The sequence below is a fragment of the Heloderma suspectum genome, chromosome 10 (genome assembly GCF_057233095.1).
Source record: "Heloderma suspectum isolate Gila_16-S chromosome 10, 16-S_ref, whole genome shotgun sequence".
NCBI classification, from domain to species: domain Eukaryota; kingdom Metazoa; phylum Chordata; class Lepidosauria; order Squamata; family Helodermatidae; genus Heloderma; species Heloderma suspectum.
Genome location: NC_139467.1, coordinates 20,217,501 through 20,242,746, shown reverse-complemented (window position 1 = coordinate 20,242,746; position 25,246 = coordinate 20,217,501). Strand labels below are relative to the sequence as shown.

The window sequence follows — 25,246 nt, the reverse complement described above, 5'->3', positions numbered from 1 at the left end:
ACTTGTCCTTTGTGGCTAGCCGCATCTCCCTTGACAGCCATTTTGTGGGTGTTTCTCAAATTGGCAAATGTTCCCACAGGCCCCCAAAGGTTGCCTAGAGGATGAATCTGTGAATGGTCCTGTGTATCTTACTAGAGCACCTGTATGTAAATATGTGCATTTGCAGAGATTGGTGTGAGATTAGAGATGCTGTAAGGCACATTTGTGAAATAGCATGTTGTGCAGCGGACAGAGCTATGATGTTGACGTTCATACATTTATATCCATGTTTAGTGGATTTGAGAGTTAATTCACATATTCCGTTCTGCTCGTTTGATGAAAACTCTCTGTAGCAATTGTTATTAAGGCAGCCCTACACGATGCAAGAGCAGTACAGCCACAGATTTTAGCTACTGAAGATTTGTCAAACATGGTGCTTGTGATCAGCACAACCCATTGTGCTACATTAAAGGAAAAAAAAATATGTGAGCACCATGGAGCATTTTCTTCCATCTCCATGGTGTGATCAGAATTGGTTCATTAGATGAGGAATGGGACCAAAGGCCATTTCTCAGCAGCCCGTATATGTTTAAATGAAAGACAGTTTTTTTGGGCCCAGATAGTTTTCTCATCCATCCTCCCAGTAGTCAGAAGAGGGATGAAAAGGCAAAGAAAAATACTCCGGGTGAATGACTGGCTATGAAGGTGGTGCCGACGAGAGAGATTTGGATTCTGGGACCACGGATTATACTTCCTGGAAGATGGACTGTTGGCAAGGGACGGGTTGCACCTCACAAAGACTGGGAAGAATGTGTTTGGCCACAGCATGAAGAACTTCATCAGGAGGGCTTTAAACTGAATGCTACAGGAAAGGGAGATGTAAAGTTGGGGGTAACAGTGGATGAAGGCTCATGCACCGCAATGAAGAGAAGAGCTCTAATAGCACCCAATAATAGTCTTCAGACACATGTAGGAAGAAAGCCAGACCATGAAGGACATTGTCTTCGATGTCTATATATATCCTAATGCCCAGAGTATGGGAAACAAACAGAAAGAACTTGAACTCTTAATACAGGAGGGAAATTATGACTTGATATGTATAACTGAGACTTGGTGGGATGACTCTCATGACTGGAATACAGCAACTGAAGGCTATAAGTTGTTCAAAAAGAACAGGAGGAACAGAAAAGGAGGTGGGGTTGCACTCTATGTGAAAATACATATCTCTGCACAGAAATACAGGAGGATGAGCTTGGTAGCCCCATCGAGAGCATCTGGGTTAAAATAAATGGAGCAAAGAATAAAAGGAACCTGGTGGTCGGAGTCTACTACCGGCCACCCAATCAAGGAGAAGACAAGGATGAAACTTTTGAAAAGCAAATTGTCAATGTTTCAAGGAAGCATGATGTAGTAGTAATGGGGGACTTTAGTTTCCCCAATATTTGTTGGGAGACAAATTCTGCCAAACATGGCACGTCCAGGAAATTCCTGACTTGTATGGTGGATAACTTCCTCCTACAGAAAGTAGAGGAAGGAACTAGAGGATCGGCTATCCTTGACTTGATCCTAACCAACAGAGATGAGTTAGTGGATAAAGTAGCAGTTACAGGAACTCTGGGGGAAAGCGACCATGTTATACTTGAGTTCTTGGTTCTAAAGGAAGCAAAAGCCAAGTGTAGCCAAACGCGTACCCTGGATTTTAGGAAAGTTGATTTTAATAAACTCAGAACAATCAGTAAGGTCCCATGGCAAGCAAATCTGACAAGAAAAGGAGTACAAGATGGGTGGGAGTCCTTAAAAAAGGAAATCCTAAAGGCACAATTGCAATCAATTCCAACAAGAAAAAAAGGTGGAAGACAACAGAAGAAGCCAATGTGGCTTCACAAAAAGCTTGGAGATGACCTGAAAACAAAAAAGTACACATATAGGAAGTGGAGAGAAGGCCAAGCAACAAAGGAAGAGTACAGGCAGGTAGCACAGAATTGCAGGGATGGTGTCAGGAAGGCTAAAGCTGAGAACGAGCTGAGGTTAACAAGGGATGCTAAAAGAAACAAAAAAGCTTTCTTCAGATACGTGCACAGTAAAAGGCAGAGGAAAGAAATGGTGGTTCAGCTATTAAATAAGGATGGCAAAATGATAACAGATGGCAAAGAAAAGGCAGAAGTGCTCAATTCCTACTTTGGCTCAGTCTTCTCCCAAAAGTGGGTATACGACCCCCCTGCAAAGGCAAAGTACAGGCTGAAGGGGCAGGATTGCAGCTTGAGATCGATAGGCATATGGTCAAGGAGCACCTAGTTACTTTGAACTCATACTTTGAATGAGTTCACATCTCCAGGGCCACATGAACTGCACCCTAGAGTAATAAAGGAACTGGCAGAAGAGCTCTCAGAACCACTGTCTATTATCTTTGAGAAATCATGGCGGTCGGGTGACGTGCCAGATGACTGGAGGAGGGCCAATGTTGTGTCCCTATCTTCAAAAAGGGGGGAAATGGAGGAACCTGGAAACTACAGACCAGTCAGTCTGACATCAATCCCTGGGGAAATTCTGGAGCAGATGATAAAGCTGTCCATCTATAAGCACCTTGAAAACAATGCAGTGTTTACTCGAGGCCAACATGGATTTGTCAAGAACAAATCCTGCCAGACGAATCTGATCTCATTTTTTGATCAGGTAACTTCCCTTGTGGACTGCTGTGGACATAATATACCTCGATTTTCGACAAAGTGCCCCATGATATCCTGATGAGCAAACTAGCTCAAAGCGGGCTAGATGAAACAACTGTCAGGCGGACCCACAGTTGGCTACACAATTAGATTTAAAGAGTGCTTATCAATGGGATCTTCTCAAACTGGGGAGAGGTAAGGAGCAGGGTAGCACAGGGCTCAGTCCTGGGCCCAGTGCTCTTCCACATTTTTATGAATGACTTGGAGGAGGAGGTGCGGGGTATGCTGAACACATTTGCAAATGACACAAAATTGGGCAGGATAGCTAATACCTCGGAAGACAGAAACAAAATTCAATAGAATTTGAGTTCTATTGAATTTTGTTTCTGTCTTCTGAGGTATTCTATTCTATTCTATTCTATTCTATTCTATTCTATTCTATTCTATTCTATTCTACCAAGGTATTCTATTCTTGATAGACTGGAGTGCTGGGCAGAAAACAACATAATGAAATTTAATAGGGATGAATGCCAAGTTCTGCACCTAGGAAAAAGAAACCAAATGTACAGTTACAAGATGGGGGATACAACATGGCTCAAGAACACTACAAGCAAGAAAGATCTTGGAATTGTTGGTGATCCCAAGCTGAATATGAGCCAACAATGTGATGTGGCTGCAAAAAAGGCAAATGCTATTTTGGGCTGCATTAATAGAAGCATAACTTCCAAATCATGTGAAGTGCTAGTTCCCCTCTACTCAGCACTGGTTTGGCCTCATCTGGAGTACTGTGTCCAGTTCTGGGCACCACATTTTAAGAAGGATGTAAACTGGAGAGGGTTCAGAGGAGGGCAACAAAGATGATCAGGGGACTGGAAACAAAGCCCTATGAGGAGAGACTGAAAGAACTGGGCATGTTTAGCCTTGAGAAGAGAAGACTGTAGGGAGATAGGATAGCGCTCTTTAAGTCCTTGAAAGGTTGTCACAGAGAGGAAGGCCAGCATCTCTTCTTGATCATCCCAGAATGTAGGATATGGAATAATGGGCTCAAGTTCCAGGAAGCCAGATTCCAGCTGAACATCAGGAGAAATGTCCTGACTGTTAGAGTAATACGGCAATGGAACCAATGACCTAGGGAGGTGGAGGGCTCTCCCACACTGGAGGCATTCAAGATGAGGCTGGACAGCCATCTGTCAGGGATGCTCTGACTTGGATTCCTGCATTGATGGTCTTGTAAGCCCCTTCCAACCCTACTAGTCTATGATTCTGTGATTCTGTGATTGAATTAACTGAAAAATGGTGGTGCACCCAGTTGTATTTAAATATCTTATTTAAACTGTGTGGGGTTTAACCCCCCCCCCCAAAAAAACTCCGCTTTTTGCCAGGGGTAGCACAGGAGGAGCCCTGGATGACGGCAGCATCATATAATGGACCCACAAACCTTCGTGGATGGTCAGTCATGAGTGGGCTATCAATACCTCATGTAAAGACAGCCATTGTTACCAAAACAAAACAAAAATCCCAGCACAAGTGGCTAGGGAAAACGTCCAATGGCACTTTGCACTGGAACTTGATGGAAACCGGCCCTAGTTCAATCCAGGCAAGGAATCCAGACAAACAATGAGGCCACCCAGACTGGGAAACAAATCTCAACATTTGTAGAATGTTGTAGTAGAATGTAGAATGTAATGTACAATTTATTCTATATTACAACACTGAAGCATGATTCAGAGACTGTTTGGTTCAGAGGTAGGGTTTATTGCTTGGAGGGTACGTTTGCAGTAGTTGGCTCTTCTTATTAAGAAAAATAAGAGTACACTAAGGGCCAAAACAGATCCTGGATCATAAAAGCCCCCCTTCCCAGTAAGGTTCTGATCTGGTTTGGGCCCCTAAGCCTACTTTAGAGTAAAAATGGGGTGGGGAGGTGATGTAGCTTCTAGATAAGACATTTAAAGTAATGTCTGTTTTGGCCCTCGCTGAGCTGTATTCTGGGTCTCAGGGTGATGCTGACTAAAAACGTCCTCTCAGCTACCTGCACAGCTGCTGCATTCATTAATTCATTAATTCATTCATTTATTTCATTTCTATACCGCCCAATAGCTGAAGCTCTCTGGGCGGTTCACAAAAATTAAAACCAAACAGCACACAATAAAACAATTTAAAATATATAGAACATTAAAGCCACAATATAACAATGCAACCACAATAAAACCTAGCAGCAGTGCAGGAGTTTAAAATACAAAATGCTGATTTAAATTTAAATGCTGATTTAAAACAGCAAAGCTAAAAGTTCAGGAAGCTAAAATGCTAAAATGCCTGGGAGAATAAAAAGGTCTTAACCTGGCGCTGAAAGGAATACAATGTAGGTGCCATGCATGGCTCTAGACCCACCCATTCTTGTTGTCTGGAGGTTACTCTTGCCCTCCATTTACTCCTCCATTACAGTGGGTCAGAGATATATTACCCTTGATTAGACAGAACGTTCCAGAACTGATGATCCATAGGACAAAAGTGATCTGTTTGACTGGATGATTTCTCAGTCAACATCTGGAGGGGTTTATGGATTCAGATACTGTCACTTCAGTTCTGCAGGAGCTTTCATGATTTCTCATTACAACAATGGTAGCCACCCACAACAACAAAGAGAAGATACTGCAGTAGTAGAGCCAGAACGTGGGTATTCTGTTGTTGCTTCATCGTTCCAACGGCCTACAGCAGATGCTGCACAAAATGATGGTCATCCATTCTGCTTCACTAAAGTCTGTTGTGATCTGAGATGCAGGTAGGCCCAGCACAGGTAAGGGTAGGTGTACAAAGGTATTATAAGATGCAATGATTGAAGAGCTGCCTAGGAAAGAAACACAGAAATAGCTTGATCATATATGCTGGATTCTGCTCCTACAACCAAGGCTGTAAGCCTTTCCCACTGAATTCAATGGGATTTACTTCTGAGTAAACAAAAATAGGATCAGGCTGCATGGATGCAATCAACAGGACGTGCTCTTCAGCAAATATAGTAAAGGGTGGACTATAACTCCTTTGCCTTAACTCACTTTCTGCACAGCTCTTCTCCCCTGTCTTTGGATTTCTGTTTCTCAGTCCATTGCTAACTCTTTGGCCTTCCTTCAGAGAACTTTCCTCTAGATTCAGAGCCTTCACTGCCAAAAGTACAATGCAATACAGGTGGATAGGTAAGTGTCTTATTGTAGAAATATATGTTTTTAATTGAAATAAAGTACAGTCCTGTTTCAAGGAAACTTATGCCAGGGTTGCACCAGAAGTCTTAGGTCTTCAGCTGCTAAGAATGAGTATAGCTGGTCCATCTATTTTCCAACCCATTCCACAACCTCTCTCTGTCCCCATCATCAGAGTCATGCCACTGCCCTTTTAAGACATAGTCCAGCATTCCCCAACTTTCTGCTCTCCAAATGCTTTGGGCATCAGCTCCCATCATCAGCCCTAGCAATCATGGTTAATGATCAGGGATGATGTGAGATGTAATCCAAAATATATGGAGGACACCAAGTTGGGGAAGGCAGATGCTGCTGCACTATTTTTTATTTTTTTATTCTTTATTTATTACATTTATATCCCACCTTTCTTCCATCTAGGGATGGCGGAGAATCCTGCCACAGACTCCAATGAGGCCGAATTCTTTAGATTCCGTGGCGGAACGGAATACTTACCCCCGCCTCCGCACGGAATCCTCTTCGGCTGGATCCTCCGGCCCCAGATTGCCGTCGATACGGCTGCCATGCCATATTGCTGCCTGAAGGGGACTGACTGCAGCCTCAAATGACATCCAGGACACCATTTGCATCCGCAGTCAGTAGTGCCCTTCAGCCAGCGATATGGCATGGCGGCTGTATCACTGGTACTTCGGAGCTGGCCAGCGGCACTCCCAAATCTGCACCCCCAAATCCCGCTTCCACTAAAGACCCTGTACAAACACTAGCTGTTTTTGTGGGTTTATTTTCCCCTGAAAGCTGCCAAAGTTTTGGAAAATCAAAGTAAGTCTCTGCCTTAAGCCGGAGGAAAAGCAGGTCTTGCCTGAAGCTGCCAGGAGCAAACCAGCCCTATCCAAAGCTCTGAATGGATGCCAAGTGATTTTTGTTTTCCTGTGCACAACCCTCCCTCCAATTCATCCAACCCAAGCCCAGATGGATCAGCGGTAGCTGTGTTGTTGTGTCAGAAAGAACAGCAGTCCATGGAGCATCATGATCTTACTGACATTAGTACGCTTCAGCCTCCCAGGCTTTGAGAACGTCGTTAAAATTATTTGTGCTCTCCCCGCTGTGCAGCTTCAGGTCATCCAAGTTGTTCCCACTGAAGTTTCCACATGGGGCACACAGCTTTCCTGCGAAGGTCTCCTTGGCTTTTACTGTCACCTCCCCATCGGCACGGAGGTGGACCTGCACCTGAGAGTTCTGGTCAATGAGGATCCCATCTGTAACGCTGCTCACAGATATAGAACTTTCCTTACACGTTCTTGTGTAAGGCGGTGTTACCAGGCGCCCGTTTACCTGCAAAACATAATATTAGGTCAGGTGATGGAATGCAGGCTTGTGTGGAGGCCTAGAAGCCTGCAGAAACTTGTGATCTGGAACCAGGTAGCACCACTGCATCTACAAGGAGATAGCTCCTTAGGAAATGTGTAGGAATGGGATGAGAATGGGGAAATGGCAGGTTCACAAATGTGAGCCTTCCTGCTTGAATAATTATGACCTATTCCCAGTTCAGTTCAGAATCATTTGAGTCTCTGGACCAAACTCAATGGCTTCTCTTAATCATGCATAGTGGGGCTATCGTGATTGTGTTCCCTACTCATCTGCAAGGCAGTGTGGCCCTGATTTGGATTGGGACTGTGGTACTCCAGGAGAGGAGGGTTTAAGCTTCCCCCAGCACCAGTTTTATCCTGAAATCCCACTCTCCTGAAATTCCATTCCAGGAGGGTAGAGAATATATAATCACATTTAGCTCTGCTGATGAAGAGAATATTTAGCTTGGCCCTATCAACTGGACTCAAAATGGGGCTCACTTTCTGCCCCACCTACTATCCCTCCTATGCCTGTTCCTCCCCCTCCCACTGTAGGCCAATGTAAGGGAAGGGGGGAATCACACCTTTCTCTGTGAAGGTGGGAGGAACTGGAAAGAGAGGGAACCCATCTCAGCAACCTAATGCATTACTTAATTCAATCATGTATTAACATATAATTCAAATTTTATTTTTAAAAAATAAAATAAGTGTCTAGTCCTTATCAGCTATCCAAGTACCTTTACATTCATTGGCCAGAATACTGGAAGGCAAGTGTAAGTTTGTTTCCAACAGAGCAACTGCATGGAATACAGCCTGCATGGTTTTTCTTCACATCCCCTAGAGACTAGAGGGCTAGAGACTTACTTTTTTCCCCAGTGAAAATTAAAAAATTCAGGGAAGAAGCCTACACAAGAGATAGCCCCCTGTTCACTGAGAAAATAAAAAATCAAGTTTTTGTGAGCATTCTTTTTGAGTACTCGCAAAACCTCAAGTGCTTTTATGGGTACAGAATGCTTGCAAAAACCTTGTCGTTCCCACACACACCTGTGCAAGCAAAGGGAAGGGGAATGTTTGCTTGGAGGGAAGAGGTGGAAGTGGGAAGGAACGGATGTCGTCAGCCAGGCAGTTGACCTAGTGACAAGGGAACCAGAGATGCAGAATTAATGACTACCAGTGGTTGCCCTGGCATTCCTAACTCTCGCTAACATCATTGAGACATACTCATGAGTAAGGGTGCATAGGATTGAAACCTTAGTTGTGCCCAATTCCAAAAGAAAGCACTCACGAGCTGTGGAGGCTGGTGGATCCTTTGTCAGCGGGGCAGTGATCCACTCTGGGTTTCAGTCAGAACTCCAAGGGAGCTATCCAAAGTGCTGAACCATACCCCCCAAATGGGTTCAGCACCTTGGATAGCTCCCTCAGAGTTCTGACTGGCTCTGAGTGAAACCCAGAGCAGATTCACTGCACCATAGACATAGGAATCACCAGCCCCCACTACTCCCGAGGACATTTCCCACTCTCCTTTCTTCTACAGGGCACCTAGATTGGTCAGCTGATGGCCTGATACTGCTACCTGCTGAATTAAGATGGTCCTGCCTAGGGATGTCAGACAATTCTACCACAGATTTCAGTGAAGCCGAATGCCAGTGCATTCAGCCCCCCGAAATCCATGGCAGAACAAAGCCCCCCGCCCCACCACCCCGCGAAAGGCGTGTGAAACGCAGCACTTACCTGGTGCCATTTGCGCTGCTTTGCAAATGGCGGCTGCATCTGCGGCCGCCATTCACTTCCCCATTTAGGCCGTGATAGGCTACGTAAATACTTACATAGCCTATCACGGCCAACGCAGGGACACCAAAAAAGGGAATGAAAATGGCGGCCGCCGTAGCCGCTGCCATTTGCGTTCCTGTTTTTTTGCCGTGATAGGCTCCATAAATATTTACGTAGCCTATCACGGCAAAAAAACAGGGGCGCAAATGGCGTAGTGGCCGCCATTTGCACCCCTGTCTTTCGCCGTGATAGGCTACGTAAATATTTACGTAGCCTATCATGGCCAAAAACATGAACGCAAATGGCAGCCGCCATAGCCGCTGCCATTTGCGTCCACAGGCTCCAGACGCCTGCGAATGCACCCGGCCGGTGGCTCTGCGGAGTTGCCGCGGAGCGTAGCCAGCCAGGTTAGGATTTCGGGGGGAGGTTTGGAGCGCCTCCCCCCCACCGTGAATCACCCCTGCGAAAAGGTAAGTGACTTTCGTACATCCCTAGACCTGCCACTTCCAGACCCACCACCACTGCCTGCAACCAGCACCAGGGCAGATCATTGCGAACAGGAGCTGACATCACCACTACTGATGAGCAAAAGAAAGGGGAGTGCCGCATCCTGACAGGTGTGCATCTGTGAAAGGGAGTCCCGGCAGGTGGCAGTTTGTGTGGCCAGCAGTGCCCACTGTGGGTTGATGGCATCGTTAAAATGCCTTGAGGGCATGTGATATAAATAAGCCTTCAGAGAATGTCTCCTGAATTTCACTGTGAGTTCTAGGAACTTCACATATTTCCCATTGCCTCGTTCCTCCTGGTCTCCACTTACCCATATCCTGCTGTTTTTAACCATGATGGATCCATCCGGGAAGTACACATAGACAGTCCTTCCAGCTACCATTCTCACATGGCGGTCTTTTTCAATGCTCACTAACACCCGGAACCAGTTGACGGCACTTTCATCACAAACAGAGGTGATTTCATAGACCCCACTGCAGGTGTACTTCCCTGAGACACCATCAAAAGAAGTGAGCTGGGCTCCAGGGGTGAGTTTGCACTGCCCTTCCCTTCGCACACAGCCAGGCACTCCGTTTGTAAGCGTGCAGGTGTGGCAGCCAGTATTCTCACAGGTGAGTTGGCTCGAAATACTGCAGGTGCAGTTTTCTGCACAGTTGCTTGATAAGGAGCTCTCCCCAGTCTGTTGGGAAAACCACAGAAAATATTGTCATGACAAAAGGAACAGATTTTCTTTTTCTTTCTTTTCTTTTCTTTTTGAATGACCTTGCCTGAGATCAACATGGCCTACATGTGCAATAAGTGCAAGTTGCTCATGCTGCTAGGAAAAAAAGTAAGAGGACTGGAGCGGTGAGTGTTGACCCTCCAAGGAGTAAGAGAACATGAAGAGCTATTGGACAGAACGGCAGAACTGCAGCAGCAAAGTGAAGAACAAAAGCTAGAAGAGCAACAGCAACCTGAGGCAGAAGAGGAAAATGCTGAGGTGAGAAAAAATGCAGGAGAGGATACTCCTCGGAAAAAGGTGACAGTTAGGAGCAGAAGAACTAGAAGCCACTCTGCACCAGCGGAAGCAGTGGAGCTATGGAACTGTTTCCAGGTACTTGGGGATGAGACTGGAGGACAGCCTGGAGAGGAAGAATTACAGGGGAACCTGAATGAGAGCAAGCAAGAGGCTGAAGCAGAGGCGATGAAACCAAGGCCTACAACAACAAGAAGAGTAGTAGTAGTGGGAGACTCCTTGTGGCATGGGATAGAAACCCAAGTATGTCATGAAGACCCATGGATTCACCAGGTATGCTGTCTCCCAGGAGGACAGATTAGAGATGTAACTGAAGGGTTGCCTACACTTATAAAGCCCACTGAAAGGTATCCCTTTCTTCTCATCCATGTGGGAACAAATGATACCACCAAGCAGAGCTATGAAGAAATCACATCAGACTTTGAAGCTTTGGGAAGGAAACTCAAGAACTTTGGGGCCCAGATAACTTTCTCATCCATCCTTCCAGTAGCCAGAAGAGGGATAGAAAGGGAAAGAAAAATACTCTGGGTAAATGACTGGCTATGAAGGTGGTGCCAACATGAGAGATTTGGATTCTGGGACCATGGGCTATACTTCCCCAGAAGATGGACTGTTGGCAAGGGACGGGTTGCACCTCACAAAGGCTGGGAAGAATGTGTTTGGTCATAGCATGAGGAACTTCATCAGAAGGACTTTAAACTGAATCCTAAAGGGGAGGGAGATGTAAAGTTGGGGGTAACAATGGATGAAGGCTCATGCACCACAACGGACAGAACAGCTTAAAGCTCCAATAGTGCCCAATAATAGTTTTCAGAAACATGTAGAAAGAAAGCCAGACTATAAAGCACATGGTCTTTATTGTCTATATACTGATGCCCAGAGTATGGGAAACAAACAGAATGAACCTGAACTCTTAATACAGGAGGGAAATTATGACTTGATATGTGTAACTGAGACTTGGTGGGATGACTCCCATGACTGGAATAGGGATGGCAGAGAATTCCGCCACGGATTTCAGTGAGGCCGAATGCACTGGCATTCAGCCCTCCGAAACCCGTGGCGGAACGGCTTCCCATCCCCCGCCACCTCGCGGAATCCCCCCGGAACGAAACTTACCTGGGGCTCCGTCAGCGGCAGTGGCTCTGGCGGTAGGGATGTACGAAAATCACTTACCTTTCGGGGATTATGCTGATGGTGCAGGGGGAGGCGTTCTGTCCCTCCCCCCGGAATCCTCACCGGGCGGGGAGGCGCTCCGTTCCTCCCCCCCTCAGAATCCTGGCCGGCCGGCTGTACTCCGCAGCGATTCTGCGGAGCCGCTGGCCGGCTCCATCAGCAGCTGGACATCCGGCCGCTGGCTAGCAGGGACGTAAATTGCAGCGGCCGTAGCCGCTGCCGTTTGCGTCCCTGCAGTCAGCCATGATAGGCTACGTAAACATTTACATAGCCTATCATGGTGTTTTTTAAAAATTTAGCCATGATAGGCTACGTAAATCTTTACGTGGCCTATCATGTTTTGTTTTTTTTAAAAAACCTGGAAAAGGCGGTGGCGGCAGCTGGTTGGAAGACTGTCCGCCGCCGCCAAACCGCCGCCGCCACCGCCGCCAGAGTTGCCGCTGCCAGGAAGATCCACCCCAGGTAAGTCCTGTCCCAGGGGGCGGGGGGGGGGCGGGCCGTTCCGCCGCCGATTTTGGGGGGCCGAATGCGCTGGCATTCGGCCTCCCCGAGATCTGTGGCGGAACTTTCGTACATCCCTATCTGGCGGCGGCGTCTGGTCTTTTTGCGTTGCCCTTTGTTGCTATTTGCGTTGCCCTTATTTTTGCCGTAGTCTACGTAAATCTTTACGTAGACTACAGGGACCAAATAAGGAACGCGAATGGCAGCTCCCTATGGGGGCCGCCATTACCGTACGCATTTTTTTTTTTTTAAGTCACCCGTGATAGGCTATGTGATGATTAACATAGCCTATCACGGCTGACTTTGCAAATCTAGCCATGATAGGCTACGTTAATCGTTACGTAGCCTATCACAGAGGCGTTACTTTTTTTTTTACTTTTCTTGTAATGGTGGCAGTGGCAGCCTGTCAAAAGACCGGCTGCCGCCCCCGCCCCTGACGAAGACCTGCCCAACCACCGCTGGGACCCGCCGCCGGGAGCGACATTCGTGAAAGGTAAGTCCCATCCCGGGGGGGGAGGGCGGGGGGCAGGGGGCGGGGGGGGAGAATGTCTCCCCGAACAACCTTCGGAGGACCGAATGCATTGGCACTCGGCCCCCCGAAGTTTCGGGGAGAAATTCTCCCCCATCCCTAGCCATGAGAAGAGAAGACTGAGGGGAAATAGGACAGCGCTCTTCAAGGGCTTGAACGGTTGTCACAGAGAAGAAGGCCAGGATCTCTTCTCGATCATCCCAGTGTGCCGGACATGGCATCATGGGCTCAAGTTACAGGAAGCCAGATTCCGGCTGAACATCAGGGAAAACTTCCTGACTGTTAGAGCAACATGACAATGGAACTAATTACCTAAGAAGGTAGTGGTATCTCCCACACTGGAGACATTCGAGATGAAGCTGGACAGCCACTTGTCAGGGATGCTTTGACTTGGACTCCTGCATTGAGCAGGGGGTTGGACTCAATGGTCTTGTAGGCCCCTTCCATCCCTACTAGTCTATGATTCTATGATTCTATGACTGACAAAAGTATGATTTCCTGACTTGAGCAGTGATGTATGGACCACTTCTAGGGATGTACGAAAGTCACTTACCTGAACCCGAAAGTTGATTCGCGGTGGGGGGAAGGCGCTCCATCCCTCCACCCGAAATTCTGGCTGGGGGGGAGGTGCCCCGTCCCTCTGGCCGTGAATCCTGTCCTGCCGGGATGCAAATGGCCGCCGTTTGCGTCCCTACAGTCAGCCATGATAGGCTACATAAACGTTTACATAGCCTATCACGGCTGAGTGTAAAAAAAACAAAAAACTGCGCGTACGCAAATGGCGGCGCCCATGGGCGCCGCCATTTGCGTACACTCAGTTTTGTTTTGTTTTCACTCAGCCGTGATAGGCTACGTAAACATTTACGTAGCCTATCACGGTGTTTTTTAAAAATCTACCCGTGATAGGCTACATAAATCTTTACGTAGCCTATCACGTTTTTTTTTAACTTGGAAATGGTGGCGGTGGCAGCCGGTCGGAGGACCGGCCGCCACCACTGCCGCACCGCCGCTGCACAGCCGCTGGGGCCACCGCCGCCGCCAGGGACATTCGCACAAGGTAAGTCCCATCCCGGGGGGGTGGGGGGGTGGCAGACCGTTTCTCCACCAATTTTGGGGGGCTGAATGTGCTGGCATTCGGCCTCCCTGAGATTCGTGGAGAAATTCTTTGACATCCCTAATTACTTCACCCATTCATTCACAAAATAAAAGCAGGAGCTGCTGACACCATGCAGTTGTGGAGAGTAAAGATGCAACAGTACATCTACTCACCACATGATGAGATAGCACTTAGGACCAGTTTATAGAGTCATCATTTTGAAAAGTGACTCCCCCCGGGGTTTGTTTATTTATTTACCTCACCCACCCACCCTCTTCAGACATGCAGCTCCACCACCTTTGCTTTCATGTCACCCCTTCTCCCTGTGGCTTTGTCAACTCCTAGCAATACTGCTGCTGGACAACTGAACCTTGCAAGGATCCAGTCTTTTCAACTGATGGGCTGATACTGCTGTTTGCCTAATTACAAATCCAAAACCATATATAGATAATAGGGATGTTAGAGAAATCCAAATAGACTCAAATGATTCCGGATTTCTATGAATTCTACCCACGAACTTCATAGCAGACCAGAATCTTTTAAGTTGTGTGGATTCCATGGACTTGTGGACTATTTCCCCCCCCCCCCTTTCTGGAATTGTGTGCAAATTTAATCATGTGAATGTTATGGAAAATACACTAATATATATGCCATTGTGTGTGTTTTAAAAAACCTAACGTTTTATACATCTCTGACCTCTCTTCAGCCCCTGCTGAGCAACACTAAGAAAAATACGCAAAATTTTATATGCTAGCAAAAGTTACAGAATCGTGGTGGATGGTTTTGCATACTTTTCCAAAGGTGGGGGCAGGACCTGATTGCGTCAATGACTGGATGATGGAAAAAAGGCACTTGAAAATCTGCAAAATGCACATGGAACAGATTAAGGCATGCCAAAAGGTTCGGCCCAGGTTCATATATAGATATGTAATTCCATCACATGTTTGTAGCAGAGACATATCCATTTCCATTACATATCATAAGAATACAAGAAGAGCCATGCTGGATCAGACCAAGGGTCCATCTAGTCCAGCATTCTGTTCACACAGTGGATTATCCAGGATAAGCCATGAGCCATACTGGCCTGTCTAAAAGAAAGATGGCAACAATGTAATTGGGATGCAAAGAATTACCTTGAGATACACTCCATCATGCATGCAGCCACATCTGTCCATAGGCACACATGCAGCTCCATCAAACACGTAGCCCTCGTTGCACTGACAGCCTTCAAAGCAATTCCTTGTGCACGTGGATGGAGTGGACAAAGTGGCACAGCTGTAATCACAAGATGTGCTGCATGTCTCATAGTGGCTGTTGGCTGCACAAGTGAGAGCTGTGGGGTCAGGAAGCAGGAAAACATGCTCAATATTCTCCAACCTTTTCATAGACTGGGAAGGATTAAAAAAAAAAAAATAACGATGTAGTGGTTTCCCCTCCACCCCCAACTATTTATTTTTTATTATCTTTATTATAAATATTTATTACAAAATAAATTTTTAAAAATTAAAAATAAAACATTCACAAGAGGCTGGATTTTATTGTCTCTTCTTGTTTGAAACCTTCTTGCTAAAAATGACCCACAATCTTTAAAAAAAGAAATGGTTTTCAGAAAGATGCAGTGATCTGTTCTCCTTCAAATCTTCTGAGGTTATTGTTTGAGAAGTCATTGATGCAAAGCACTTGGTGTGTGACTGGGGAGGTTCACTATAGTGCTAGGGATGAATACAAATTTCATTTCAGTTCACAAATCAATCACTCAAAAATGCTCACATGGCAACCCCGAATGTGAACGGGAGCCATGTTCTCCAAAAATGTTAGCAAATTCCCAAACTTGAATCCACATCTGCAAAACGTCGTACACAATTAAAACAAGCACAGCTTGAAAAATGCACAACCTGAAGTTGTGCATTGTTGAAGTTGTGCATTGTCACACTGCAGTCAATGGGGGGAAAGTACGGACTTTTGAAAAATGTGCACTTTTCCTGTTTGAAGGAACTGAAGAAACAGATCGCAAATGAAAACGGGAGTGAGCCAAAATGAGCTTTGAAGTAAAGTTCACAGAATTTCAGTGAGCTTGAACATCCCTGGTTCTCCCATCTCTACATAGTGCTGAGATGAAAGTCTCAGCAGGGAATTTTTGGTTCAGATTTGGGGACAGGGCAGAATAAATATGGGTCCTTGGAAAAGGGAATAATTGGAGAGCGCTTCGTTTAAGGGTTCGTTGGGGCCGAGCTTACAAATGCCAATAGGATGAAAGCAGGAGCAGGGATGGATCATGGATGAACTCACTGGAATCTGTGCTTGGTGGGTGCTTGAGAGGCTGCCGCTCCAGCCCGCATTAGCCAGGCTGCGTGAGCCTCTGGAGGGCTTGGCGAGCTGCCCAGGAGTGCAAGACAGCTGCCCACTCCTCTATGCCAGCTGCCACCTTCTACGCAAAATGAGGCTCTATATTTTCATAGATTTATTGTTGTGCACAACTATGGCCAGAAAGGGCCATTTCCACAACAATAGAGACCATATTGCATAAAGGGGGCTCTACTTTGTTACTGAGTAGCTGGGATGTGTGGGGGAGAAAAGGTCGTTTCTTTCTCCCCCTCCCATCCTGGGCCAGCTACACGGGGCAGCGGCTTGATGGGAGGCGGGATTGGGGGGGGGGAAGGATTGTGCCCCCCCCCAGCCGAGCCATGCACCCATAGCAGCTGTGTTTGTTTGTTTTAAATTAAGTCTTGCACACAAGGGCCAGCTGAAAAGCACTGGCCATTGTGCGTGAGATTTAATTTCCGGGAAATAGCAAGTTGCCGTTTATGACTTGGCTGCGGGCTTACATGGGCAGGACCAGTAAATCCTGGCAGCTCACTCAGCTCAGCGGGTGGGGGTGGGGCTCGTGAAGCTGGGGAGCTGAGCAGGGGGCAGTCCATCAGACTCCACTCCCCTGCACGGGCGCTTGCAAAATCCCTAAGCAGGGCAGTGGTGGGGATTTTTTGCCCTCTCCTAAAAAATGTCTGAGAGCTGCTTCTCTCAGAAATCCACTAAAATATGGAATTGTTAGATCTTCATATCTGCAGACGACAGCCTAAGGGGATGCTGGTGGATCCGATTTCAGTGGGACGGAGACTCCATTCTGGGTTTTAGGTATAACCAGCCAGATGTCTAAAGGAGCTATCCGAGGTGCTGGACCCATCCCCAAAATAGCTCCAGCACCTTGGTTAGCTCCTTTAGATGTCTGGCTGGTTGTAACTACAGCCCAAAATTGAACCTCCACCCCACAGAAATCGGATCCACCAGCGCAGCGTCCCCTGCACAAACTGTTTCCAAATACAGGAGAGCATTCATGCTTGCCTCTTTCAACACGTTGCCCTCTACTAGGGAATGTATGGATTCCCCACTATCCATTCCAGTGGGGAATCCACGGGGGGGGGGGAGGCAATCCATTCCTCCCCCCTGGAATCCTCACAGAGCGGCTCCAGTCCGTGAGGATTCCACAAAGCTGAGGGCCGCCACTTACCTGCAAGCGGAGCCCTTCACCTCTGTGCCACTTGCCATTTAAAATTAAAAAATGGCTATCGGCAGGATGTGCCCATAGACATATATGCAAAATAGAGCCGTGAATCTTGCATATAAGTCTATGTAGACTTATATGCAAGATTCACGGCTTTTTAAAAAACAAATAGTGATTGGCAGGATGTGCCCATAGACTTACATGCAAAATAGAGCCATGAATCTTGTGTATAAGCCTATGGACACGTAGACTTATACGCAAGATTCATGGCTCTATTTTGCATATAAGTCTATGGGGACATCCTGCTGATCGCCATTTTTTAAAAAATGGTGATCAGTGTGGAGGCAGCCGTGCTGTCCCACACAGAATCCTCCAGGAGAGGAGGTAAGTGGGGCCGATTCCAAAGAATCCGGCCTCATTTGAATCAGCGGTGGATTTCTCCAACATCCTACCCTCTACAGCTTATCAGACCCTGATTAACAAACATCTGTTTGTGTGGAATGGGTGCAACAGAGTTTACCGATCATGTACTCCTGTACAGTAATCTGGATAGAGAGAGACTGCAGAGAGAAGCTGATTCTCTCCATTCTAAGAACTCTCCTGGGATGACCTTCTGACAAGGTGGTGATGTTGTATTGGAACAATGACTCATCCTATATCACTGAGAAGGTTGCACTTTTTTTATCTCAATGCAAATCAGGGAAAAATCATGTTGCCCCTCCTTTTAAAATTAACTATTTTTTAGGACTGTGCAGGAATCCCCCAATCTGACTCGGGCAGTTTCGGAGGGTCCCCAACCTGCCTCAGCCCCAAATCCAAAGCAGGTTCTCCCCCATGCCCCTCCCCAGCTCCTTACCTGGCCCACCACCTCTTCTGCCACCTTCTCTGTTGCGCCACCTTTGCTGCTGCCTGCTGCTGCTGTCTTCGCCGCCGCCTCCACTGCCCCCTGACGCCTGGATGCTCGGCAACTCTTCTTCCAGGGAGTCGCCATTTTTAAAATGGCAACTCCCTGCAAGAAGGGTTGCTGTGTGCCCAAGCCTCAGGAGATGCTCCCATGTTCAACACTGGTGCCACCACCAGTGCCGCCATCTCCTGAGGCCTGGGCGCGCGGCGACTCTTCTTGCAGGGAGTCGCCATTTTTAACATTTTTAACTCCTGGAACTTCCAGGAGGTTGCCATTTTTAAAATGGTGACTCCCTAGAAGAAAAGTCGCTGTGTGTCCAGGCCTCAGGAGGCAGCGTGGCAGCAGGGTTGGTGGCAGCTAGGGATGGCGGAGAATTTCTCCCCGAAACTTCGGGGGGCCGAGCGCCAACGCGTTCAGCTCCCCGAACAAGTTTCGGGGAGAAATCCTCCGCACCCCCCCCGCCCCCCGCACCCCCCCCCGGGATGGGACTTACCTTCACCGAATGTCCCTCCCGGTGGCTGGTCTGGCCGGCAGTTCGGCGGGTGTTCGAGCGAGGCAGGAGCGGCAGCCGGTCTTTTGACCGGCTGCCGCTGCCGCCATTGCAATGAAAGGAAAAAAAAAAAAAACTTTCCCTGATAGGCTACGTGATGATTCACGTAGCCTATCACGGCTAGATTTGCAAAGTCAGCCGTGATAGGCTACGTGAATCGTCACGTAGCCTATCACGGGTGACTTTAAAAAAAAAAAAAGAGTGTACGGATAATGGCGGCCCCCATAGGGAGCCACCATTCCCGTTCCTCATTTGGTGGCTGTAGTCTATGTAAATGTTTACGTAGACTACGGCGAAAATAAGGGCAACGCTATTTGCATTGCCCTTATTTTCACCGTAGTCTACGTAAACATTTACGTAGACTACAGCGACTAAATAAGGAACGCGAATGGCGGCTCCCTATGGGGGCCGACATTCGCGTACGCGCTTTTTTTTTTTAAGTCACCCGTGATAGGCTACGTGACGATTGACGTAGCCTATCATGGCTGACTTTGCAGATCTAGCCGTGATAGGCTACGTGAATCGTCACGTAGCCTATCAGGGGAAGTTTTTTTGTTTTTTTTTTACTTTCGCGTTCGCGGCCGGGCGAGGCGAGGCGCCTCCTCCCCGGCCTGAATTTCGGCCGGGCGAGGTGGGAAGCCTCCCCCCGGCCTGAATTTCAGCCGGGCGAGGCGGGAAGCCTCCCCCCCCAGCCTGAACTTCGCGGGGGGAGCAGTGAAGCGCTTCCCCCCCACCGCGAAAGGCCTTCGACGACAGGTAAGTGACTTTCGTCCACCCCTAGTGGCAGCACAGCGGCAGAGGCAGCTGTGAGGAGAAGGCTGCTCAGGTGAGGACCTGGAGGCATCAGGGGGAGGTGGCCCAGAGGCCGAAGTGCACCGAGCCCCCAACCTGCTCTGGGCCCCTTTGTGCCCCCTCCGCTTTGCCTCGAAGGGGGCACAAAGATGCCTGAAGCAGCCCGCTTTGACTCAGGATCTGGGCCTCGGGCCGAAGCGGTGCACAGCCCTACTGTTTTTATTGAATTGCTCTTACCCAGTTGCATAAAAGTGCGTATTGATCTATGACTGTAATAAACCATTCATTAATTCACTCGAAAATATGCATAAATATATATTTTACACAGCTCCTTTTCATGGCTGCTATACTGGCAACCATTTCCCCCATCCAAATGCCCCCAGATGCAGCATTATCTGAGGCATGCTTGGGGTGGGGTGGACACTACTGGCTCCCGGTTTGGATTTTCTCTCTTTAAAAACAAATTAAACCACAATGATGAGGTGTGTTCATCTAAGCAGCTTCCATGGGCCGACACCACTCCCCCCCCCCCACTGTCCTGGAAATTGAGAGAAAGGAATGGCACCACCCCACTAGTAATGGCATCCCCAGACCTCTAAGAGATGTATTCCCCCTGAAAATGTCTCACCACCACCACCACCACCACCCTGCACATGTGCCCCAGTTATGAGCATATTGGACAGTGAGTTAGGAGGGTAATTTCAGCTTAGCACTAGTTCACTGGGAGAAATATAAGAGAAAAGTCCTCTCTGCAAACTTACGACACAAGGAGGGTGTTCTCCAGGCTTCAATTCGGGCTCCAGCTGCCTGACAAGCAGCTACATAGGCTTGAAGGCTTCGACAGAGGGATTCCCGTGCCCCTCCGGCCACACACATGTCGTACAGACAGTGCTCAAAGTGCTCAACGGGGCTCACCAATGAGTGACAGTCCCTGAATGGGCCTGATTTGGACTGGATCATTCCACAGGAGCTCTCAGCCTTGTATGGTGCAGTCTGGGCTGTATTGCAGATGGGGCACTTCTCGCCACAGCCATCGGAGCAAAGGACACCATCCACAGGGACCTTCCAGGAGGCCCCAAACTCATCCACACTTGGAGTGAGATTTCCATCGGGTAGCATGAAGTCATCACTCTTATCACCATTGAAGTTGCCACCCAAACCACACATGTGTCCCTGGTAGGTGCTGGGGACAGACACATGGACGTACGAGGATGTATCATAAAGGACTGTGAGGCCAAACTCTGCCTGGACAATGATATTGTTCCCTTCCTGGGTGATCCTGAGTTTCTTGTCATACCTGCTCACTGGCAGAGTGTAGGTCTTTCCATTTACCTGTACCAATGACAACGAATAATAACGGGGCCTCAGCTTTTGCCACACCACATACAAGTGTTTACATACATGTTACGTTTTTACACCAATGATCCACAGATTGATGTCACATACTAGCCCTCCTCATGCATTACTTGCATCAAGGGGGAACCAAGTGGGTAAAGGGGAGTGGCATCACCAGTGTCAGGCATGCTGCCTGCCTGACCCCAGACATTCACATGCTAGTGTGGTCATCTGCAGGCCTTCACACAAGCAGCTGCTCATGCAAAGGTGTCTGTGCAATCAGGACACCAGTGTGATTGTGCATGCTGGCTGCCCGGCAAGCAGCCACTTACATACAGGCTTTCCCCCTGAAGATAACCAGGCTAATGCATAGACATCTGTAGGTTGGGCCAGGAAGCATGTCCAATGCAGGGGGCAGGGGTGTGGCCCTGCTCCCCATAACTCATATGATGTCCCCTTATCATAGTCACTTAAAATAAGCACTTTAATTGGATTAGGGATGGGTGAGAAATTCATTTCATTTCATTTTTTTGACCAGAATGTATCCAATTCGCACCTCCCAGAACAGAACATGGACCCAAACGCAACCCGCAGTCTGCATATTTCTGAGCTTGCATTGCGATTCATGCAAGAAAAGATATACATTTGAAAAATGTGCATGAAAAAGATGTGCACATCTGAAAAATGCTCACAAACACGCTTTAATCAATGGGAGAAAAACGCGTACATTTCAAAAGTATGCACAATCAATGCATATGTTTGGGGAAATGTGGATTAAAACCGCCCATGGATTTTCGTGGGGAAAGAAAAAAACAAGGCTTGCAATTCAACATGGACACAAGGAAAAATAAGCTTCAAGGTGGAAAGTGGAAAAAGCTCAGGTTTGGGGCATCTGTGCATCCCTGAATACAATATAATTTAATAGCCACTAACCATAGTTTCCCAGTTTAGTCCCCTCTGAAGGGTGACAGTATATCCATAAATGGAGACCACAACAGCCTTTACCAGAACGAAAGGCTTATCATCAAGCTTCTCATTCTCCACCAATACAGAGAAGTTCACTAGCCGAGGATCCTTCCCGCAGACTTTAGCTAAGATGTAAGTGCAGGAGCCGTGGAAAGAAAAGCTTCGCCTATCAAAGGAAATGTAATGAGGGTCACCAAGCACTGCAGCTGTTCCATATCCAATGGGATAACAGGCTTGGATACCCTCCTCCACCCTACACTCCTCATGAGGTCCACAGGAGAACTTCCAACACTCGATGCTTCTATCGTCCTTACATCGGCACGTCCTCTGGCAGGAAGTGTCAGGGAAGAACTTCTCTCCTTTCTTGTGGTACCTGCCCTGGTGAACACAGCCACACTCTGCTTGAGGAATACACTGGTCCCCGCTGCGGACGAATCCGAGGTCACAAAAGCAGCCTTCAGTACACTGAGCCTCACAGGTGGTTCGAGTGGAAAGGCTCTGGCAGCTGGCAGGGCAAGCATTTCCACAGATTTCATAGTGGGAATTAGATGGGCAGGGAAGGCCTGGAAGGACGAAATGAAGAGAAATGTGCTGATCCTTGGAATATGGCACTTAAGCATTTATACTGTAACACTGAGTAAGCATCCAGAAGGTTTCAAGCTGAACCCCAGGTGTCACTGCTGGCATGGGTGAGGTGGGGGGAATCCCACATACCAGAATGGTTCTGACCTCTCTCTCTCTCTCTCTCTCTCACACACACACACACACACCTACCTGACAGCCGCTTTTTTGTGAAAGAAAAATAGGATACAGTCGTATGCATGAGCTTTAAAGCATGTGCTTAATGTAACATTTAGTTCAATGCTAATAATTCTTAAAACACACACACACACACACACACACACACACAGAGAAAAGGGGAATCTTTTTCGAAGGATGCCCCAGAGGGATTAAAACAGTTCAGGTATCACTGCTGGCATGGGTGAGGTGGGGGGAATCCCACATACCAGTATGGTTCTGACCTCTCTCTCTCTCTCTCTCTCTCTCAATCTCTCTCTCTCTCTCTCAATCTCTCTCTCTCTCTCTCTCTCTCTCACACACACACACACACACACACACACCTGACAGCCACTTTTTTGTGAAAGAAAAATAGGATACAGTCATATGCATGAGCTTTAAAGCATGTGCTTAATGTAACATTTAGTTCAATGTTAATAATTCTTAACACACACCCACATGGAAAAGGGAAATCTTTTTCAAAGGATGCCCCAGAGGGATTAAAACAGTTCATTGCACTACAGTAACCTCTGGTTCTGATCGCGCAAAACTTCTATTTCAGTGGAGGAGGCAGTGGCATGAGATAGCCTGATAGAATCCCCAAGGATCGTGATGTTGATCTTCTAGTTAGTTCTCACTCACTCACTTTAACAGCTTTAATCACTGCCCCATGATCTTTCCTCACCTTACAATTTTTCTCCCATCTGAGATGGGAAGAGCCAGGGTTCTGCGGTGAGATAGATGACTACACTGGCAGCTGCACACTTTCAAATTGTCAAACAAGATCTGCACTTACTATGTGATTAGTATTAGTACAATGGGTGGACGTTTCCCTGCTGGATGATGAATAGACCTTTGCTTGCTTACAGACGTTTTTCAATATTCTCCACATATTCTGCAATATGTTCAGTTCTTCTGTGCTGTTTCAAACTAAACTCTAACATTGGTTTTACTTGAAGCTTTCATTCATATGTAGGGCTATAATGTTTAATTCATTAATCAACTGACATAAAATTAATCAACAAAGATATTTCAATCACATTTGCATTGGAATTTGTTAAACCCCAATTAAAATAAAAAGAGAAAACAAAAGACTCCAAAGTATTCAAGTGTCTAAGTGAAAGCTGACATGATGAAAATTTCACTGCACAATACAATAGCAGTTTTATGTTGATGCAGTAACATCTCAGATAAAAAGATGTTAACCATTCAGTATAATTGGGTTGGGTCCAGATGAAGTCAGCTGCACTTAGATCCCATGGAAATCAGTGTAAACCTTTAGTTATAACTAACTTAAATCCCATTGGATTCAGTTGAAATGAAGTTTGGAACAAACCCAATACATCCACAAGAATTTTAGATGAAGGAAAATAAGTGCATGAGTGAAGTATCAGGGCCTATAAGGCAACATAGAAATTAACAGTGGGGGGTCAATACAGACCAAAAGGGGAAAAGAGAGAGAGACAGAGACAGAGAGAGGCAATCCCCTAGATGTGCTGAAAATATGTTTAGGCTGCACTCCTATGCTCACTTATCTGAGAAGAAGCACCTATCGAACATAATCGACTTCACTTCTAAGTAAAAATGCATAGCTTTGCACTGTTAATTCATAGAAAACACTCAAAATCACATTGTGGTCCTTGATGCATTCTGTGGGGAAAATTCACTCTTACAAACTGGAAATGCTGTTTAAATTACTACTGTTCTCCTGAGAGAGAGTTTCTTCTGTCCTCAAGAAAGGCACAAAGAATTAACAGTGCTATCCTACACATGTCTACTCAGAAGTAAACCCAGCCGAGTTCAGTTGGGCTAACTCCCAAGTAAGTGTGCCTAAGATTGCAGCCTAAATGTATCTTTAGCAACTTTGGGGTTCACCTCTTCATTTTTTCAGTTCAGACAGAGTCATAATGCTGCCCTCCCTTTCAGTCAACAAAGAACCCTGATATAGAGCTTCTCCACACAGGGTTTATATCATGCAATCAAGATTGGTTGCTTATAGAAATTTGCAGGTCCTTTACACAACATCATCAACCTCCAGAATGTCTCCTGAGCTTTTTGAGCTTCATCCCACTTTCAAAAAGACTGGAGATAAAACGATAAGGGAAAACGATAAGCTGCCACAGTGTGAAATGGTGGTGTTGTGCTAAAATACAGTCACTAGATGGGGTGGTATAATTGGAACATACAAAATATATTATTATTATTATTATTATTATTATTATTATTATTATTATCCTGCAAAGAATCCAGAAGCAGAAAGTTGCAGGATTTTAGCCTGATGTAGAAATGCCCACCATCCTTGTATAATTGTAACTCTGTAATACAAATTGGGATGGGTGGATCTGCAAAGTCCATTTCCATGTAAGTCCACCTTTTCCTACCTCCAACCCTGTTCCATGCTGGTTCTGTGCAGATGTTTGTGTATTTAATAGAAAAATATCTGTAAGGATTTTGGGGTAGATTTTAAGAAATGTGTGCATATTAGGTGCATTTCTCAATTGCATGCATTTTTGTATGCATCTATCCATTGACTAAATCATGTTTGTATGCAAGTTTGAAATATATGCGTTTTTCTTCACACACTTTTCAAGAGTATGCATTTTATTGGATGAGGTCTCCCTGTTCCTCAGAATGCATAGCAAGTCCAGAAATA

At 46.7% G+C, this 25,246-nt stretch overlaps 1 protein-coding gene across 1 annotated transcript in view; it reads right to left on the bottom strand.

The window, feature by feature from the left end:
- Positions 1-4,382: 4,382 nt before the first annotated feature.
- The window catches only part of LOC146337915 (IgGFc-binding protein-like), a 40,316-nt gene continuing 19,452 nt past the window's right edge, over positions 4,383-25,246 (bottom strand). Inside the window, exons 7-12 of the mRNA XM_084816336.1 lie at positions 21,784-22,379; positions 20,277-20,847; positions 14,904-15,103; positions 9,767-10,135; positions 6,874-7,165; positions 4,383-5,490 (exon numbers count right to left, since the gene is read on the bottom strand). Coding sequence (XP_084672462.1) covers positions 6,875-7,165; positions 9,767-10,135; positions 14,904-15,103; positions 20,277-20,847; positions 21,784-22,379 — 2,027 coding nt within the window. The 3' untranslated portion in view covers positions 4,383-5,490; position 6,874. The remainder of the gene's footprint in view (positions 5,491-6,873; positions 7,166-9,766; positions 10,136-14,903; positions 15,104-20,276; positions 20,848-21,783; positions 22,380-25,246) is intronic.